This window comes from Sinohyriopsis cumingii, chromosome 1 (assembly GCF_028554795.1).
Source record: "Sinohyriopsis cumingii isolate HCF-2022 chromosome 1, ASM2855479v2, whole genome shotgun sequence".
NCBI classification, from domain to species: domain Eukaryota; kingdom Metazoa; phylum Mollusca; class Bivalvia; order Unionida; family Unionidae; genus Sinohyriopsis; species Sinohyriopsis cumingii.
This window is the reverse complement of record NC_142961.1, coordinates 127,418,513-127,440,981: the sequence shown is the minus strand read 5'-3', so window position 1 is coordinate 127,440,981 and position 22,469 is coordinate 127,418,513. Positions and strand designations below refer to the sequence as shown.

Sequence of the window (22,469 nt, the reverse complement as noted above, 5' to 3'; positions counted from 1 at the left end):
TATATGTGTGTATGTGCGTGTTCTTTGATGTCTCTGAATAATATCTTGCATTGAGCCAAATCGTAGAAAAACGTATTTTCCCGGCTCCGTTTTTCAACTTGTGCGCCATGATATGATTATATGATATTTGTACTGTCTGTTTGAATTCCATTGGTTTCTCTTTTGAACTATTTCCGAATCCAGCGCCTATTAAAGCTTTTAGCAGTGGCCTTATCAGTTTGTTTCCACTATGTGTAATTTAGCTGCAACATTACGTAGTATACAAAATGGAAATGCCTATGGATGATTGTTACCTCTATGAATGATTTCATGGTTTGACATAGTAAACGCTATTCAGAAGATGTGTTGAGTGCAATTCAAAGTTAGTACATAACCATTTATTCTTACTTGCCAGATCTGGCGTTTGATACCGCTGTTCAATCCGTATTTCCATACCATACACCCAGATAAGACCAACTATGGTTACTTCTTTGAGGTACGAGCGTATATATTTCAGACGAAGTGAAGCGAACTTCTGTAAGTCTCATTTCGTATTGAAAATCACTCATACAGTAAAGCTAAACATATTTACAAAGCGTGAGGAATGGGTATTTAATAAATACTAATCCGCATCCGTGCTTTTTCTGTGTCATGAAAAGAATTCGTTTGATATGGCGTCTGTATTCGGCCAAGACGTATCCCTTATGGATTACTCGTTCTTTTTGGCAACTCGGAACGAAACACGTACAAATTTACCTGTTTTAAACTGTATTATGGTCAATCAAAATAAACGTAAGTGGCTTTCCAGTGATTTATTCGTGTATATCTTTCAATGAAAAATTCACCACACTTGTGAACCTTTACATTTCATCTATGTAAGGGGCCATGCATTATTCTACTTTTATTCGATCACATTTTTCAATTACAAAACTCTGTCTTTTTCCAATGTACATATTGAACTCGCATCACGCTTATTCAAGATGGCACATTTTGATACATTCACAAACTAGATTCGAGCCAATATCTTAGATAATGTATATATGAAACAACATATACGCAGGCCAAGTAAAAATAAGATCAACGGAGTCTCCATTGATGTAAATTGTAAATGTATCTCCTCTTACGACAATTGTTTAGTAGGATTGTACCGACCAGGAAGTTAAGGTTTAGTAAGGTCAATCGCATCGCAAGGCATAACACAGAACAGAGTGACGTGACGTTGTTATTTAACGTGTTCCAAATTCATGGCAGTGCGAGGTAAGCTGATTACATACTATTTTTGACGATATACGTGTTACGATCACTATTCATCATGCAATTTGACTGGTGTGCTTATTTGCTGAGCATCGATTATTAATGATTCGGTTGTATAACTTTTTGGGAGTAATTGACAGCGTTGAGGATATATATATATATATATATATATATATATATATATATATATATATATATATATATATATATATATTCATTTTACCTTTATCAAGACAATTATTAAGTCAATATATTATTATATTACTCTTTACTAAGATGATGAAATTGCTTTTTCTCCCTACACTTGATTGTGTCAATGATGTTACGATGTCAGTTGATTCTCAGAGGTTCGTGTCAGGGAATCGGATTAATTGTTATCTATTCAGATGTGACGCAAAGAGAGACAGCAAGTGTAAGTATATATGTGACAAACTGCTACCGTGCAATGATTCCGTTGTATATACCCACGGTACTATGATTTTGAGCATTTTGATATTTGACTTCGTGGGGTTTAACGCCATTTGGCAGGACACGATATGATGTGTGTGTGTGTGTGTGTCGGCCAGTATAGTTGGCGGATAAAGAAAATGAGAGGACTCGAAAATACAACGATCAACGTGAAACTACCCGAAAGCTTTCTCACTTGCCAGCGTCGGCAGCGCCGATACTAAAAAGAGTGAAAAATATGATTGATCTGTAGAGCCGAGGTCTTTACACCAGTCAGCAATTTAAGGACACACCCTTTGATATTTAGATAACAACCTCTACATAGACAATTGAAACCCTTATACATTACCAACCATATTTGTCTTTATATATGTTCCGGCTGCCAAACAAGAGGTCACGAGTTTGAAACTCGTAGCGGCGTTAACAATATATTATTTATTAAATTACCTTTTTATATTTATCTTCACACTTCTTTTAAACTCTCTCGCCCAGTTTATTTATTTATTTATTTTATTTTTTAAATTCCCGTCCTAGGACGGGCATTCAACCTAGTCATATATAAACACCCACATTTGTCTTCCTGTGAGTCCAGGCTGCCAAACAAGAGGTCGCGAGTTCGAAACTTTTATCCGCATCACAATTCTTTTTAAACTTTATTTTGTATTTGTATTTTCAAACTTTCTTTTAAAGTCGCTGATCCCAATTATTTTAGATTTTTCTTTTTTATTACCGTCCTAGGACGGGCAATTGACCTAGTAAATTATTAAGAGTGGTCCTGTTCGCCGAAACAAAGAATGGGGGGAGGCGGTGAATGCTGGTAGCGGTTGGTGCATTTCCAGAAAGGGCAGTCATATATACGTCTACGAGTAGAAAAAGGGGGCCCTAAAATAGGATCTGCACGGCTTCCTCGCCAGGAATGAGAGGAAAGAAATATTCTGAATAACAATTTAACAAATATAAAAGGAAAATCATGGGCTAAGGTACCCTAGCTGCCTATGATGCTCACATTTAAAATCAGAGTTTTCTCATCTCGTTCGCTTCGGGTGACTCGAATCTCGGGCTAGGCGGAAGTGTGCATTTGAGAAGGGTTGCCAACGATTTCAGTTGTTCGGTGGATCTTTCCATGGGTTTCCCGGGTTCTTCCATCACTATATACACTAGCCGCCATGTTTAGTCTATCATGTGCTGAAAATGGCGTTAATCCCACAACAACAACACCAACAACAACGACACGAATAGGAAAATTGCAGATCCTAGCATAAATGAATACGAACGCTACATACAGGAAACAAAGGAGTAACAGAAGTGACCCTTTCAATAACAAATAATGTTGGTGTTATGCCAATGTTACTGCCTAACGCGCGGTAGTACGGGTCAAACCACAGAGGCTCGTATCGTTCCTCACAATTTACCTGTCATATATGTACTATATAATAACTGCAAGGGAGGACACTTCTTTCCTTTCTCGAACGGCCTGTTTAAGAATAAAAGCTGATATTTCAAACTTTTGATAGGTATACACAGTTGAATGCCTGAGCTCGATATCGGTAGCAACCTTTTCTTAGCTACCCATGGCGTAGCTTGACATATCTGCATTTATTCCTCAATATGTCGCGCATGCTAGGAGACAAATTTTCTCCCTTGTATTTATTATATAGTACATGAATGACAGGCCAATTGTAAGCAGCCATACGAGCCCCTGTGGTTTTAACCAAGCACAGCTTGCATCAACGTTATGATGCTGGTAGGTTTGATCATGACCAATTAGAAGAAGAAAAAATTCAATCGAATTTTTTTTTAATATCGTAGTGCTGCCGTAGGTATACTACAGGAATTGATTTAGTATATTGAGTTCTTAACAGTGTTTCAAGTGCGGAAAATTACTATTTTCATAGTATTGCACAATTATGTGCGTAGTGAAAGTTGCTGATTACGGAAATGAAATATATAAATTGTCCCTAACAAAACAGCTGAAAAGAAGATATAAAAACCTGGTAAGAGCCATTTTTTCTACAAACTTTACATTTAATACAATGGTTTGTCACAAGCAGTTACAATAAGTTTTCCATTAAGAAGATATTTAGCATTATATTTTCGATTGTAAAACCCTCTCAGTATCTCACCTTTCTTCCAAACAGCCTCTGATAGTCAGAGAGAGTTTGTTTCTGTTTATCTGCATTCAGACTTCTTTAGACAGTCGCATACACCCGACCCCCACCCATTTGGGTATGTTTTATACATCCTCCACATGGTTACTTAATCAATTTGTACATTTGTTTCATTATATTGTTTCTTTTTTCCCCTTTTCTCCAGTGTTTAATTATTGATCTTTCTCGATCTTGATATATTTAGATAGGGTCCCATTTCATTGTCTCTACTTATTCCATTGTTGTTTTTGGTTAGAGGCAGATTATCTATCTATCTATCTGTCTATCTATCTATCTATCTATCTATCTATCTATCTATCTATCTATCTATCTGTTCAGTCATCTAGCTACGATGTCTGCAGTTTGGCAATGTATAGTGATGTCTAGCACTCGGTCATCTTGCGCAAGATATAGCATGAACTGCCGCCCAGTCACATTATCATGACACCAGGCCGACCAGTCCTAACACTAACCTCTTAATACTGAGCGCCTAGCGAGGTAGCTGATAGTACCAATTTTTTAAATCTTTGACATGACTTTGCCGGGGTTCGAACCCGCGAGTTCCCGTCTCAGAGACGAACGCTCTAGTATTTACAACAACAAACGTAATTCAGATTCAGATGAACATGTTTTCATGGTGCTGTTAGTAATTCATGTATTATGCTTTTAATATTGCGATGCAGCAACATTACTGTGTCGCTTATTACAACAACGGCCTAATTTATGCACACGGAATGTTAGAGAGAATTCTTATTTCTGTTTGTTTCACTGCGTATGTTAGTAAATTATCGGCCATATCCTGCCGAAGATATGATATATACTTATCTTTCCCAAATATATACTCAGGCATCCGTCTCGGGCTGTCCTGGGCAGGTATCATTCTTGCAACCGCTGGAGTATTAGTCCGAAGATCTACAAACTGAGAGACCTCTACCCCGAGAAAGAGAGAGAGAGAGGTGGGAGGGATCAGCAAGACAACATAATGTTTTAGCTGTATACGATAATGGGTTAAAGCTTGAAACAAAGGGGACAATATGTTTCTGTATATACATGCAAATATATTAGATTTATGTATTCAGAAAAATTATCTCTGATAAAAATAGATAATGATAAATATCACAAATCTTGATTTCGTTCTCGAAACAATCAACGTTAAATATTGTTTTAGAGAATACAAAATGAAATAAACATGCACACTTAAATTCTAAAGACCTACTATTTTGGTATAAAAAAAATATATTCCATGCAAATGCACTGCAAGAAATATATCTATACCCTCCAATTCTGTTACAATACATTTTCAAGTGGAGACCAAGTTAGGTAACAGTCATTGTAAATTCATATCTATCATTCCAGGCCATAATGCATACTTTACTCGAGGTAATCTCTCGTAACAAAAGTAGAAAAGTAATTATATGTTGTTAGATAATTAATTTAAGTAACATCATATGCTCAGGCATGAGTACTTCAACCGATAACAATATATTCTGAATAAGGGATAAATTCCTTCTTCGTCCGTGATCAGAGCTTGAGAGTCCTAAATATCTTACCATCATCAAGTACAAATGCATTAAAGATTGTATACATTCAAATATAGGTCATAACAAGAACGTTTGCAGAGGAATAATGATGAGATTTATGCAGTATTATTTTAATTTGTAAATATCTTGTATTAACGAAGTATCAATTCTTTGTAGCATAGTTTCTCAAAAGTATGACAATTAATTTTAAAAAAGAGTGTTATCCATTATTAATGTTATCAATGTAACTGATAGAATCATTCTTGCAGATCTGATACAGCTTTGTTAGAATGTCGACCAGCGCCATTTTGCACACCTTGATCCACATTACATTCAATAACTGTGATGGTGTGTTCATTTAATCATGGACTGACACATTTCACACCTGCCCGACTCATGTCCAAGTTCAAATTCGATTCGGACAAGCTCAAATTTGCAAGACACTAGCCCAATATAAGAACTTGCATTGAACGTTAGTGTCTGGATATAAGATAGTAACTCTGTTGAAGCTACTTTACCGTGTGTGAGCAGCAGGGAGGGCGAACAGACCTAAGGATTCCGAAAAAAAAATAAAACTTCCACGGAAATCTAATCCATAGACGGGCTTAATTTTACAAATAGAGGCTTCCTGGGAGTTTTTTTTTTGTTGGTCTCAACCTGATCAATACACCATTAGTTCGAAAAGGTAGCTGCAAAATAAAGTATTATATGTATATTTTACTGCTTACATATTTTACGACCAACTACTTGTAGCGCCCTCCCTGCTGCTCTAGTAATTTAAAATCATATTTATTAAAATATCCTATCTAGACCTACTCGATATCTTTTTCTTGGATCACATAAATTTACTGTTACAAAACCATATGGGGTAGATTGAGCGCGACTAAAGAAATTTTTGAATTTATTTAAATCCATGTCTCCACTACACCAGGTTTGATGAATATTTCTTAGTGTATGAACATCAACTCGTTAAAGACAGCTAACATATTACAGTTATCCCTTATCACTTTTGGTATTTGAGTATACCGCTGAGTTACATAAATTACATCAGTGTTTTTATGCCGTCCGCGGGAAAATATTCTAGCTGGATTAGATTGTTTATCTAACATGATATCGTCGTAGACTACTAAATTATTAATTGATCCATCTAGAATATCAACTGGTCATTTAGCAACGCTGCGTTCTCATTAAATTCTTTTAATACCTGATAACAACGCTGATCATCAACTGATGGTGCAACCAGATATAGTTTGTCCCATTTCAGCCATCTCATTATTAAATTCAACAATAATTGAGTTTTACCTGACCCAGATGGGCCACTTATTATCATTCTAATTGAATTTGGTAATGTAGCATGATGTTTAACAGGAACTGATTTTTTGTAGCTGAAAAATCAATTACGTTCATGATATAATTATATTATGGATTTATATTGTGTTAAGTGTAAAACACGTACTTCAACAAAGGATCTAACTACAGTTACTACACGCAACAATAGCTCAGTTGTTACTGGCATATGTGTTAAATGTGGCGCTAAAAACTTTAGATTCACTTCATCAGGTAAAAACCAACAATTAAAAAAAGGAAGAAAACACGGAGGTGATGTTGCAAGAATGTTAGCATCCGTACCAGGATTTTATTGGTCTAAATATCGTGGAGAAAAACATTTACCGGGATATAATTACTGCGGACCAGGTACCAGACTCGATATCAGATTAAATAATCAAAATCAACCAAATCCTAACGAAGAACCTATAAATGCAATCCTATAAATGCAATCGATCGAGCGTGTTTAGCTCATGATATCGCGTATAAAAGTAAAGATCTACAACAGCGACATCTAGCTGATGTAAAATTAATTTATACGCTAAATTCTATTAAAAATAAATCTGTCAGAGAAAAAATAGTTAGTTGGATAATTAATACTGCAATGACAGGTAAATTAGTTTTAGGTGCAGGTAATTGATATCATGGAAGCAATTTATTACTCACCTGTCGGATTTTGGCGTGGTAAATCAGCTATTAAAAAATTAGCAAAAACTGCTCGAACAAAACCATCAGTAGCTGCTGCATTGTTAGCTAAACAGGCTATTTGGCAAATTTATTTACCACCACCTAAACGAATCGAGTACGCGCATTTTGACATTAGCGTACCAAATGAGGTTCATAAAGCTGATATCATGTTTTTACCACATGATAAAGTCAATGATAAAACTTATAAAGTGGTAGATATCGAGAGCAGATACAAAGAAGCTGAGCCGTTAACAACTAAAACAGCAACTGAGGTTGTTAATGCATTTTAGAAAATATATCAGCGAGGTCCATTAAAGTGGCCAAGTTTACTTCAGGTTGATCCTGGGCGAGAATTTCTTGGTGCTGTTACTGCTACAAAATATTCCCCTTTCAGCTGTATCATCAATAATAAAATCTAATTCAACCTCTTCCATTATTAATCTGCAACGATGTCGCTGGAGATGATATGCACCACCCTGAGTAAATTATCCAATTATTTTTCTTCCAAGATCTTTTGCGTCATCGTATTCAGTTGGTAACCAAACTTTAATTTGTTTCTGATATGAAATAATTGCTTCGCTGACCGTCAACGACGTTAACATCGCAGTATCCAGCATATATCTCAGTAACACTATTGGAACCCATCGTTGTTCTTAGAAATGTTTACCAAACCAAACATAGCATATTGTTTGCAAACCATCAGCGAACTTAAATGATATAACACGAGCGAAACCTGTTAGGGAAAACTCTGGTCACGGGCCATTAATTGATACCCTGGTCATCTCGTCGGTAGGATGACCAAATTGCATAAAATATTTATTATACTCGCCGTATCCTATACTCGCCGTATCCTAAGAAACTATCTGGGTAGCATGCAATCATGTCAAATGAAATCATATTAATAAAATTATAATCAGTATTCCATAATCCTTCATGACCGTACTCGATACAACTTTGCTGAATATCTTTAACAAATTCTCTTCTGGTTGGTTTCCATGAATTTTTTCTCTTGCTGCGTGAGCAACAACAGATGAAATAGTAAAGCAATTAGCAAGCAAATCTTTATTTACTGAATATTTTTCTGCTATTGCTGTCATCGAATCATGTAAAATTTCACTTCGATACATATCTCCGTTAGGTCTCACGAATTGATCGTATTTCTCATCACTAGAAAATAACCAAACAGATACAGGATCTGGTTTACTTATTTTATAAATAAAATCAAATATATTTTCAGAGTAGAATTTAACTGTACGATCTTTTGGAAAAATAGTTACTGATTTGCTCAAAGCATGAGAATTATGATCAATTATTTCAATAGGTGCTCCCTTGGATTTATACGCAGATGAGTATAATATCTCACCCGATAACGTTTTTACTGTTATAGGAAATTTTAATCTCGCTGATAACGTAGCAACATCACTTATTGATGCACATCAGCAACTGATTCAGCCCACGTATTTATTTTTTTCTTTTCGTAAATCTGTTAATTTATTTCCACGTTTTGCATTTGTAAAATGTTCTATAACTCGCTCAGCTACACAATTTATTTTTACTGACATTTTCATCTTAGCGAGATTCTCAGCAATAGGTTTATTTAATCGATAATACCATAAACAACAGCTGCTACCGGATAAGCTCGTGAATAATATGGTTTATCAATACCTGTTAATAATCCAGTCCTAGAATTATTACTTACCCTGACAGATTTGTCCTTTAATTACAGGATCGCGTTTATCACGTGTAATCCAAACGTCATTTTCATTATTCACAATACATTTTATTATGAATATAAATTTATCGTCGCTGAGTGAGCTAATTATTTTCTTGGCTCGTGTATCATTCATAGTATTATCGATATCCGCTGCTTTCCACGTTGACCAAACATGAGCTGCTCCGTCGTCGTAAAATTCTTTTTTAGCCTGATCTACTTCATGAATAATATATTCGGTCTCATCAAGATCGAATAACATATTCTATTTTAAACAGGTATTTAAATAGTAATGAATCAGTGCAAATGGTTCATGGTTGGCTCATTAGTTTGTTGCAACAGATCATGCAGAAAATAATATTGTGGGATACATCTAGCTTACATACGACGAGTTGGAGTTGGACCAACGAGATGTATCAGATGAAATATTGGAATACCAGGGAAAACTCGAATTTGTGTGCAATGCGATGTAAAAAGAATATTGAGAACTAAAACTACACTACAATAAGAAATCTCCCGATAGTAATATTGCTATTAAGTGTGAGGAGGACTATTTAAATATATTTTCAGACAAACTTTGATTTAAACAAATGGATTATTGTATATGAATCCAGTATTCATATAGCATCCAATCATTGATAACTACGAGGCATTTTATGATGGTGTTGTTAGACACGTTAAACTAAAAAAAAACAGTTGGTAAAGTTAATAATGCTGGTTATCTCAGATCTACATCATTATGTGGTGGTAAAAAAGCTATCTTAATCACAGTGAGTGCTTTCACGGACCCATAAAAAATGGTTTAGTAATTGATCACATTGATGGAAATCCACTTAATAATTTTATAGAAAATCTTCAAGCAATAACATTAAGTGAAAACACTGCAAGAGGAAATGCTGGTTATGGACGTACAGTTTCTAAAGCTGTTAAATCAATAAATACATAAAACAACGAAGAGATATATTTTCAGTCAATGCATTCTGCTGGTAAATAGTTTGGTATTAATTCAACCTCAGTACCAGGAGTTGCAGAGGGAATATATAAATCAACATTTTCTTATAAATTTAGAGAGTGGATCAAATTCTTTTATTATCCCTTAATATTAGATAAATAAAATTATTTAGATAATAAATAATAATATAATTGATCAGAAAAATATTGACGAGATAATTAAATCCATTGAAATACCCAAAATAAAAGAAATAACACTATCAGATGAATTAGATTCTGATAAAATCACCACAGATTTTGAAACCATAATGCAAAGTAAGCAAGAAGGTAGATATACTTTGTCGTCCGAGTATAGATTCATAAAAAAGATTCAGTCTGCTATGTATAAATCACTTATTAACATCGATGAGGCAGAAATAAGCGATTTTGCTCCGTTAGCACGTGCTATTGAAAGGATCAGATCAGCGTTATCTGACGAGTATGAGTCCAAATGATGATTGATACTCGTGCACGACACCTAAGAACGCTGATAGATAGTGAAAATCAATAAAAGAAAATATTTTATCTGAATTTTATTTTTTTAATTTTTTCTGAATTTAGTGAAAAATCAACAGATTTCAGTGAAAAATCAATAAATTTATTGTTTTTGAGTAGTATTTTACCCGCTAAAATGAACAAATTACTGATTTTTGTTGGGTCAAACCTCAAGCGATTCTCTAATTGATTTATCGATAAATCATTAAAAATCATCATTTTTTTCGAAAAATTATCAGCAAATTAACAAAACATTACATAAAAAACTTATTTTTTGAGCTAATTTTACTGATTTTTAATGATTTATATATAAATCAATTAGAGAATCGCTTGAGGTTTGACCCAACAAAAATCATGAAAAATTCCATCTCAGATAGGTAAAATACTACTCAAAAACAATAAATTTATTGATTTTTCACTGAAATCTGTTGGTTTTTCACTAAATTCAGAAAAAATAATTTTTTTTTACCTATGCAATTTATGATTTTATTAATAAATTTTTACACAGAGTTTCTCCACGTAGATCAAGTAAATGTCCGGATTGTTCTGTTAGTGAAAAATTTACTCGCTGTAGCAAATTATTATGACACCGAAGATACATTAGATTAATTGGTTCTTGTATGATTAAGGATCCAGGTGATTCTTTTGGTGAAAACGAGTAGAGAATAAATCCCTGTTTGGCTTTATCTGACACTGATGCATCAGCGATGTAGCTGTTCTCGACGATATCACAATTAAGATTAACCGCGATAACGTTAGTTATATTTACTATTTCAGGTGAAATATGTCGTCCGGTACCATCATTTTCAGCATTATCACGCCTAAGAATATCTGGTGGTGGTAATTTTTTTCTCCATGCAGCGTGTAATTCAGAATTTTTTTTATCAACAGTATCAGTGAGAGATTTTTCTAATTCATCTACGTTATAACCAGGTAATTTATGTTTGTCTAGTTCAGCTTCAGTCATCTGATATATGTTCAAAAAATTTTGTTTATTAGGTGATATTATTATTAAATTGACTAAAGTAAAATTAAGTTTATATATTGTATGTGAAATTAATTTTAAAAGTTTTATTTGATTAATAATTTTTACCACATGAATTTGATACATCAGAAATACATTCCTCAAAATAATTTCGTAATAATTGTAATTGTTCTCCATATTTTTGTTTAAGTTCATCAAACCAACCGGTAACATTATTTAATTCAATAATAAAATTATCAGAAAACATCCATATCATATCATTCTTCCCCCTGATAATAAAATTTTGTGAATCTGATCGTATTATCATAGTCATTAATAAATCATAAATATCAGTGATGTGAGAACTAATAATTGTTTATTTAGGATTAAAATCCTCTCTTTTAGGTTCTGGTGGTTTTGGTTGCTCTGGTGGTTTAATTACAGGCCAACCTAGTACGGTTCTTATTGAGCTCGCATAAAAATCTACGATGTAATCTGAGTTTACAAAAAACGATTAACAAAAACATTGAAATTTTGTGGATAATAAAGTAATAGCCACATAGTAACATTAGCATAATGGAGACTAAAATAAATACTAAAATTACAAAATGAGCACGGCATTTAGCGAAGACTAAAGAAAACCTAGAATATCTTACCATATTGCAAAAACCAAAAGTGCGATTAAAAAGACAAGACTTGCAGCAAATAGTATAAAAGATACGAAATATTATATTCAAATATATCGTCTGTTTTTATAGTTTTATTCCAATTGTGAACCTGACAACACATTCAGCTTAGCCTAAAAAGAAAACTCAGATATATCAAATTATGATGGTCGAGAATAAAGGTGACACTAACTTTAATAAACGGAAACGGAATTTACATTAAATGAAAAACAAATCCAAAACAAAGGCTTGAACTTAAACCCCATCCTAAATTCCCGAGACTAAAACGAACTTTATCGGAGACTTCAGTCACGCGAATACTATGTTAAAATATATGACCTAGCTACATATATTACGAAGCTGACACGAAATTTAGCACAATCTAAACAGATATTTGAGGACAATGGACGGGATCAAATTAATACTACTATTACTAAACAAACTTTGAATTTAGCTGAGACCATACTATCCGGAACAAATGATAACACTATTCAATGAATTTAAATTGAAATATTAAAATAATGTAACAATAATAATATAGAGCTGCGCAAACAGTAAATTAAAAGAGAGATATAGAGAGTAATTTATAAATATTGAACACTGAAAAAAATGCAAAACAAAAAATAATAGTAGCATTGTAAATGAAATAAAAATGAACGTTTACGAAATATTTTTGTATAAAGATGCACTATAAATGACGAAAATTAAAGAAATTAAATTTATTTTTAAAACTGCGAAACAAAAGTCCGAACAAATATTAATTCTTCATCCTTTTCACAAGAAAAAATAAAATTACATAAAATAAAAATTTAGGAATAAAAACAAAGTATATAAAGCAAAATAGAGTGCATGAATGATACACAAGATGCAAAAGTAAAAGTAGTTATGAAGAGAAAGCTTGAAGATCTTTCAAACTATTAACTACAAAAGCAGTTAAATGTTTACAAAAAGAAAAAATGAAGACTGAATTTAAATTATGTTTCGAGTCCATTTCATACCTCCAATCAATTATTTAAAAATACAGCTAAAATTATTTGTTAAACAAATTAATGAAATTAAAAAGTAAACATAAAACGTTTTTAGTAAACCAACGCGACTTCTACAAATGGCATCAGGAGTTGCCTTGTTTGGTGCTCATTATTAAGAGATTCTTCTTAAGACTTATTGGCCTGTTTTCAGGATAAAGTGACTGAGTGGGGCATGATGTCACATTGTCACATGTCTGTTGTATAATGGCCTACTGCTACATCACTATAAAGTGTCACACTGCAGATATAGTACCGATATGACTAAGAAATTAGTAATGCTACGTTACAAATCCAATACCTATGTATGTATGTATGTATGCATGTATGTGTGCATGTATTGCAACTGAATATATCTTAATTCATCTGGGATCAAAGTTATAGTATATTGTTATAAATTCTATATGTATTAAACTGAATTGAAATGGTCCAGGCGAACACAAACGTTGGGATAAAGAACATCTTTATATCCAAGTTTTAATTTAATTTAAATCATATACAGAGACAATGGAAATCATTTATAACTGAACACGTATTGAGGGGATTATCTGCATGACACCTATACCGCCACCCATATCAGTAGCTTGCAAGTTAATCTGGTAGTTTATTTACTAATGGAACGAAACAAAATAAATAAAAATAAAAGAGAAGAAAGGAAAGAAATACTCCGTTTTCTCAATATTTTCTTCATACGGATATTCTGTTTGGTAGGTTGAGGGCTAAACTAAACAAACAAAGTCTACCAGTGATAATGTAATCTTTTGATCCACTTATGATAGCTACAAGCCTTTATTCTTGTATCTTCATGGATCAATTAAGTGAAGAAAAGAAAAAAACATATCTTGTTTCCGATAAGTTATAGACATACCTATATATGAGTGTGTGTTATAATCATAGCAGCAGTATATGCTTGTGACTTTTACGCAAAATGTTCATATTGGGATTAGCAAATACCTCTTCTTTAGTGGCGAGATGTCTCGAATGCTTCCTGCTCTAGCAACAGTATTTATCTGCCTTTTACTATATTAATATAAAGTTATCCTAATCAAAAGAGTTTACCACCATCATATTTCGTTTTATTTTTCAACAACATATACATGTTCCAAGCAAACTTCAGGTGTCGCGGACTTAATGTGGTAATTCAAAGGCAATGGATCATACAGTTTCTATTTTAACAAATTCATCAAGACTGATACTCATGAGAAATAGAAATATATTGTGACGTAGAAGGTGACAGTTATCTTCATCGCACTGGAAAATTTCTATGCACCAATACGATTTTGTGTTATGCGGTATACTTGAGATTAACTGGGATTTAAAATGAGTGCCATTTTGTAATTGAATATATTACACATTCTACAAATATACATACAGTAGACAACACTTTGGATCGATATCTAGTGGTTGTCAATGAGATTAATTCTTTAATTTGGATTATAACTGACCAGGAAGTTGGTGAAAAGTGTAAATCGAATGACACCTTCAGACTCTACCTTTTTGATCTCCATGGTATATGCTTTCTTTAAAACACCTTCCAATCCTCGAATACGTTACGAAGTAACTATGATCCGCTTCACAACATTTATGTTGCTACCCAGGTTTTAAAATGGTGTTTCGTGATTTTTGGCTTCCTTTAAATTAATTTGGTTGGATAAAATTATTAAGTATTAGTCGGAACAATATATTTATTAGCCGGGACAGGAATGCATACTTTGAATTTCCGGATTCTCTCTAATATATATGTATTGCTAAGCTTTGTTTGCATCTAGTGTGTGAGGGATGTTATGATTCTGCATGAGTGAATGCATGAGTGCATGAGGGCTTCATATAATGCAGTTCCTCCTGTGCTGCTTACAGCAGAGTAGATGCTTAACATTAGTCATACGTCATGTTTTAGAATTGCAATTAATCCTTTAGAGTGAGGGTTGACGTGTAAGCGAATGGGACAGTTAAGAATACAATTAGGTGCGAATATGGCGAAACCCGTTATTTTGGAAAATAATTAAACTTGAGTTGTTTTGATTTTGTTCTGTTGTTGGTATTTTTATTATATTATACTGGACGTTGGTTACAGATTCGCTAACCACACTGAAGTGAAAATAAACACTTAACTATACAGGAAACATTTCCTACCAGCTCCTTACGAGTGTTTAAATGCTAAATGTGTTAATTAAATAAAGCCTAAGTACATGAACGGCTTTTGGGGGAGGCAAGTGGGGCGATCAGCCCAGGCCCCGCTCTTGAGGGGGGCACGCGCTTCAGGCATAGGGTCGTCCTTATGAGTTTGTCAAGCTATATTCTCCGCCAAATCGAGAACGTTGATCTAATGTAGACATACTCAGTGATTGCAGTAGCAGGCCAATCGATATACCGATACTCTGGCACTGCGCGGTCATGGTCGGCCCTAGGCCCCGCGTACTCCTAACGCCGCCTCTGACTAAGTACATCCTATGAAAGAACCTGTCTCTCTTGTATTCACCTAAAATTAGGATAGAGCGCCCACTTCTCACTCTCACAGACTCGAAAGCTCCATAATAACAGTGGCATAAATTCAGAATAATTACACCTATGTTGCAACAAAAGAGCTTGATGATTTATTGTTTCATTGCAGTGCAAAAGGTGTTAAGTGGTCAGGCTGAGAGGAGGTAATGAAATACATGGCACATTAAATCAATAACATTTGCTATGATAATGTTTCAGAAATTGCTGACCATCCATAACTAAAATAAATTAATTTCTTTCTTCTTTCTTCTTCATAGGCCTCGCATGAAACCCAAAGTCCTAGCAATATTGTAAAACACAGATTTTAACTTGTTGTGTTTTGGCTTGCAACAGGACCTTTTCGCTTTATTCGTAGTTAATAATGGTAATTGAGTTATTTCTTCTAGTATTGTGAATATTTTTAGCTTTGACCTCTTCATTATTCTGGATAGTTTGAATCTCTGTGGCAAAACAGAAAACTAGATTATGTATTGTTATACGATTCTCAATATATGTGTGCATGTGCATGTTCTTTAATGACTATGAGTAAGATATTGCATTGAGTCAAATTGTAGGAATACGTATGTTTCCAGCTTCGTTTTTTAACTTGTGTGCCATTATATGATATTGGTACTGTTTGTTTGGATTTCATTGGTGTCTCTTTTGAAGTCTTTCGAAATCCTGCGCCTGGTAAAGCCTGTGTCGTTGGCATTATCAATTCGTTTTCAATATATGCAATTTAGCTGCAACATTACGCAATATGAAAAATGGCAATGCATATTGATGAACGTTATCTCTATGTATGATTTAATGGTTTGCCATGATATAATTCAGGACCTAATATTGTAAATGATATTCATCAGATATGTTGAGTGACGTTCACATTTATAACATACCCATTTAATCTTACATGCCAGATCTGGCGTTCGATACAGCTGGTCGATCCATGTTTCCATATCATACACCCAGATAAGACCCTCTATGGTTTCTTGTTAGACGTACGAGCGTATATATTTCAGAAGCAGTCAATCGAACTTCTATAAGTCCCATTTCGTTTTGAATATCACTAATATAGGTATAAGCCGAGACGTATACTGTATGGCTTACCCATTATTTTCGGCAAATCAGAACAAAACACACCCAGGTGTGCCTATGTATTAAACAGTATCGTGACCAATCAAAATAAAGGTCAGTGGCTTCCCAATGCATTAAATGTCTACATCTTTCCATGGAAAATTCACCGCACTTGTGAATCCTTCATTTCCATATATGTATTGGCTATGCATTATTGTACTTTTGTTTCGACGCACGCAATTTTCTGAACACATTTAAAATTAGAAGACTGTGTTATTTTCCATTCTACATATTGAACATGCATGACGTTTATTGAAGATGGCATATTTTGATAATTTTATGAACTAACTTCGAGCCAATATCCTAGATAACGCATGAAAGTGTACGCATTCCAAGTAAAAATAAGATCTACTGAGCCTCCATTGATGTAAATTGCAAATTTGTCTCCTACTCCGTTAAGATTAGTTTGGTCGCATATGTTCGTCAAAACAAGCGGATTTAATAATTCTAAAGAATGTGAGATTTTATGATATTGATATAAAGTTTTTTCATCTATTATCGTGTCACAGGATTTGCGTGTGATAGGATTGTACCTACCAGGAAGTTAAGTTTTAGCAAGGTCAATTGCAATGCAAGGCTTAAAACAGTACAGAGTGATGTGACAGTGTTATTTAATGGCAGGGTAAGTTAAGTTGATCATATACCATATTTTAACGATATATGTGTTTGGAACACCATGCATTATGAAATGGTACTGGTATGTATATTTGTTGAGTATCAATTATTAATGATTCGCTTGCACAACATTCTGGGATTAATCGACAGCTTTGAGGATATGGATATATATATATATATATATATATATATATATATATATATATATTATCTTTTTGACAATAGGATTTAACTCAATATAATATCACTTTACTAAGATGATGAAATTGTATTTTCTGCCTACCCTTTATATTGCCCATAATGTTAAGGTGTCAATGGGTGACCACTGGTTTGTGTCAGGAAATCTGGCCAGCTGCTATTTTTTCAGATTGTTCTCTAATGCTTAAAGTCAACAAGTGTGATGTCAAGTGAGACAAGAAGTGTAAGTGTACATGTGATAAACTGCTAATGTCTAATGATTCCATTTTCTTTACCTAAGGTACTATGCATGCTGAGCATTTGATCTTTGGCTTTTTGGGTTTTAACGCCATTTCTCATCACATGATAGGATGTATATGGCGACCAGTATTTTTGTCGGATAAAAACCACGAGAGCACTCGAAATGAACGACAGATCAACTGGAAACTACGGGAAAGCTTTCTTATTTTCAGTGTTGGTCGAGCCTTGATTAAAACCAGGCTAAATATCTGAGTAATCTGTAGAGGCGAGCACAGCACACCATTCAACCACTCAGGGACCCTTTGATGCTTAGATAACACCCTCTCCATAGACGGCTGTGCAAGCAGGACTTTATATCTTAGTATTAATGCTTTTTCACATATAGTTTTTTTAGTCCAGTCTTTAAATTTGTTTGAAACTTTTTTAAAACAAATAACCCCAAACGTTATTTAAAACATAACATTAGGCCGCTGAACTTACAACTAATAAACAAAACTTTTCTAACATTTGGCAATATGATTTAACATTTGTGTACATACAAATCAGGGACGCTATTGTCCTTACGTTGCTCTGTCATATATAAATGAAATCAACATTTTCCCTAGATTATGTTATGTTTTGAACTCTGATGGCAGTGTTAAGAACATTAGATGTCTTATGTTCACAGTAGTTCCAAGTCTGCCGGAAAGTTAATGATCAATTTTTGTATTTCAAATTATTATTTATATATAAACCTTTAGGTTGTATGCATAAAGACATCTTGCTATCTCTGTATTATTTGTATTTCTCAGCAGCTTTTTAATATTTATGCAAACACATATTATACTTTTCGGTTTATATCCTAATATGTTTATCTTGAATTTTAACATACATTGAATATCATTCGTTGCTATATTCTGTATGCATATATACCTGCCTAACTATATGTCTATTAATCAATTTAGTTTCATAGTTAACCGCTCCGGTGGCCTAGTGGTTAGAGCGTCCGCCTCGGATGCGGTCGGCCTGGTATCAGGATAATGTGACTGGGTGGGACATCATGCTACATGTCTGCGGCATGATGCCCCAGTGCTAGACATCACTATAAACTGCCACATTGCAGACATCGTAGCGATATGACTGAAAAATTATTAAAGCTACGTTAAAAATCAAAATCACATCCCAGTTTCATAGTCTTTCCTTTGTGCCTTTATTTCTATTTTCATTCCTTTTTTGTTCAGAACATGACGTATTTCGCACTGGTAACATATGGCTAAGAAACATATTTGGATTGGGGAAGGATTGTAAAATATGTATGGTCAAATAATCGGTGATAATAAATCGACATAGTGTTTCAATTGTGCACTATAACTTTCACCAGTACAGAAAAAAATAGCTTATATCTGTCGTGAAAGGATGGTCTTAGGAAAATTGAAGAATGAATACCTCTATATATTTTTCCTTCATAAGGTTGTTATAGTATTTACTGCAATCAGCTGTAAAATTATATTGTGGATTAACACAACTACGACATATGGTTATTTTTAAGAACAGTAATAGTAAGATAGAGAGTGTTTTATTGTCATATCCTGTATAGTAAATGAGACTTAAGTGCGTTTCCTAAGGACATACCAAGGCAGCAGATCCGGACTTGAGTGATCATTTATCAAACGTGCGACCCTTAGATTACTAGTTCCACTCTCGAGCAACTATGTTACATTGACTCAGCGCGCGCGCGCGAGCGAGCGAGAGAGAGAGAGTGAGAGAAGGAGGGAGGAGATCAGCAAACCGATCGAAACTCAGAGCTATATAGGATAAGGCGTTCCTGCTTGAAAATTATCAGGAGAACGCGAGGTTCTGTTTATAAATGCGTGAATGTCAGATCCACGGACATCAGTGTTGCATTGCTGATGTAGTTAGGTATTGTAACATACTTCCAAAAGCGCCCGTTCATCAGCGAAATATCTACATCAAAGCGAATAAAGCTATTGTTACCCTCCCACACAATAAATAAACGAACAAACCAAAATAATCCTAATTTTTTTTTATATACCCTACACAAATGCGCACATAACATTAAAATGTCATAACTATATCGGTAAACTCCAGTTTGTTTACAATATATTTTCAAGTAAAGCCGACGTTCGATATCAGACACATTACATATTTATCTATCAGCGTCGGATATCAAGTATACTTTTCTAAAGATAGTATTTCTTAACAATAGTGGTGATAAGTTGCAACATAATTTATTTAAGTAACCTCAGATTCTCAGATATATTTACACTAAACATTATAACAATATTGTCTGTCTGAGAGATAAACCACTTCGGCATCAGTGCTCATAGCTGTGAAGAAACATTAACATAATGACTTTCTCAAATCAACATTTTTTAAAAAATGTACATTATGCTGTCATAGTGCAATCAATAATCACACCTCCTTTAAAAGATAAATTTTGTTTTAAGTTTTAAATATGAGTCAGAGTTATTACTATGTTCCTGTTTTATCATGATGATGGGAATTATATAATAGCAAAAGCTGAGACTTTAAAAATATCTCGTCAAGTGGCTGTGTAAACTTTTGTGTGAAATATAACATAAACATCGAAGCAGTGAGTATAAAGAGTATTGGTTCTGAACCAACCATATTTTTGTTTGACGACAATGATGATTTCCATGATAGGTCCTCGAATTAGGTAATCGACTAAGAAATCGATATTGTTGCCTCAACAAAATTGTTTACGCATTTATTTAGAATAACGGGGGGGAGGGGGTGCGTCTGGGAAGGGGAAAAAAATAATGTTGTCGTCCAAGTTCAAAAATATGGTTTGGCTAAGAAACCCCCTTAATTACTCAATGCGATATATGATTTATTTATAAAATTAAGTCTAATGCATCAATACTTTCTTGTATTAAATAAAAACATACAATTAGACAGTTTGATTGCAGTGTACATTAATAAGCATTCTGTATAAAATTGAACGTATTTATTTACTGCTAGCCTATATTATTTACCTGAAACTGCATTGAAAATATAATGTCTACTCAGTAAGAAGAGTTTAAGAAAAGGAGAAAAAGAGCCACTTAATCGGGTCTAGTCCAACACCAATGTTCCATTTGAGCAGTTAGGAAGGAATTTACTTTCTGAAGACGGAAGATTAAGTCCATTCACATGGCCCATATATCATTTTGTCAATTCAAAACTAAAGGATATATAATATGTGATATATATATATATATATATATATATATATATATATATATATATATATATATATATATATATATATATATATTTATATATAAAGAATTCAAATCATATGGCGAATAACAGTCTTTTCAAGTTCACTGGATCAAGGAAGGGATAACGTGTGCCAAGGATTGATTAAAATAAATGCAAGAAACTGACAACGGACAGTTCAAAACTAGTTCCTAATTAGCCTGAGCGTTTTTCAAAGGCAATTACAAACCAGAGACCAGACCAAATAATTCCAGACAATTTGCGGTGGTTCCAAACATTCACATGACCATTTCTAAATGTATACAAGCTTGAATTTGTTTATGTCAACTTAATGCTGATCCTGCATTAAATTGTATTGACCTAGAAATGAACCATATCACCAAACGTTACGTTATGTAAATTTATGTGACCGTAAATTATATGTCAGATATATTAAAAATGACATGGCTTTTAAAGTGTTTGTATAAAGCAATTTTATATACCAATACTACTGGTATGCATAAATGTGATCCTCCCACGGCACATTAATACGCATCTATAAATGCTCTTTCTATATTACGCTATATTTCAAGAGTAGGTTATCGCGTCTATATTATCTAATTATGTGACGAAATTCCACTTATTAATCATTAGCGTTGCAATAAAATAACGATAAAAATAGTAAAAATGCAGAACTTCATCTAAATGCTCTATACCCCCCCCCTTCCCACGCAAAAGGGAGATAATACTAGGAAGAAGGGATGTATGTGGAGTGACAGAAACATTTATTTTTGAAGAGGAATATACATTTTGTAATCTGTTTAATGTTTGGTTATATTTGATTTTCTTTCTTCCTGTTTTATATTTGTATGGTACGTCTCCCCAAAACAATCATCACATATATCTCTCTCTTCTCTCTGTCTCTTTTCCTGTGTATCTATCTCTGTCTCTCTGTCTCTCTGCATCTGTATCTCTCTCTCTCTTTCTCTCTCTCTCTCTCCATAGAAAGACTGTAGATAAGTTATATTAAATAACGGACGTGGTGTATTTTCGCCTGTGTCACTCGACAATTTCTCTGGACCTATGAATAATGGAGAACGTATCCACATGAAGTAACGGAAAGGGGGGAGGTAGAAAAAGAAGACATAAACAATTGTATGGTTGGTAACAATGTTAATTAAGTCATAATCGTGACTTATATGAAGTGTAAATAATTCTAAATGTTTTAATTACCTCTTGCTGGTTCCTCGTTTCGATTAGTTCATATTTCCAACTAGTCTAAATATGCTAGCAGGTATGTGAAAGTCAGCTTGTTCAATTTGCAATCATTTAACCATGCTGTGTTTATATTGCACTGCTGTCTTCATTTAAAACAATATTCATGCTTTTA

At 33.8% G+C, this 22,469-nt stretch overlaps 1 protein-coding gene across 6 annotated transcripts in view; it reads left to right on the top strand.

Moving 5' to 3' along the window:
- The first annotated feature begins 1,153 nt into the window (after positions 1-1,153).
- Positions 1,154-22,469, top strand: part of LOC149807837 (receptor-type tyrosine-protein phosphatase alpha-like) — a 156,587-nt gene continuing 135,271 nt past the window's right edge. For 2 of the 6 annotated variants that reach the window (XM_089971326.1, XM_089971300.1), the window contains exon 1: positions 17,344-17,447. In XM_089971326.1, coding sequence (XP_089827452.1) covers positions 17,440-17,447 — 8 coding nt within the window. In that variant the 5' untranslated portion in view covers positions 17,344-17,439. Of the gene's footprint in view, positions 1,237-1,542; positions 1,646-17,343; positions 17,448-17,473; positions 17,523-22,469 lie in introns of those variants that run through there. The other 4 variants (XM_089971307.1, XM_089971323.1, XM_089971313.1 and 1 more) reach the window with 4 other exon arrangements.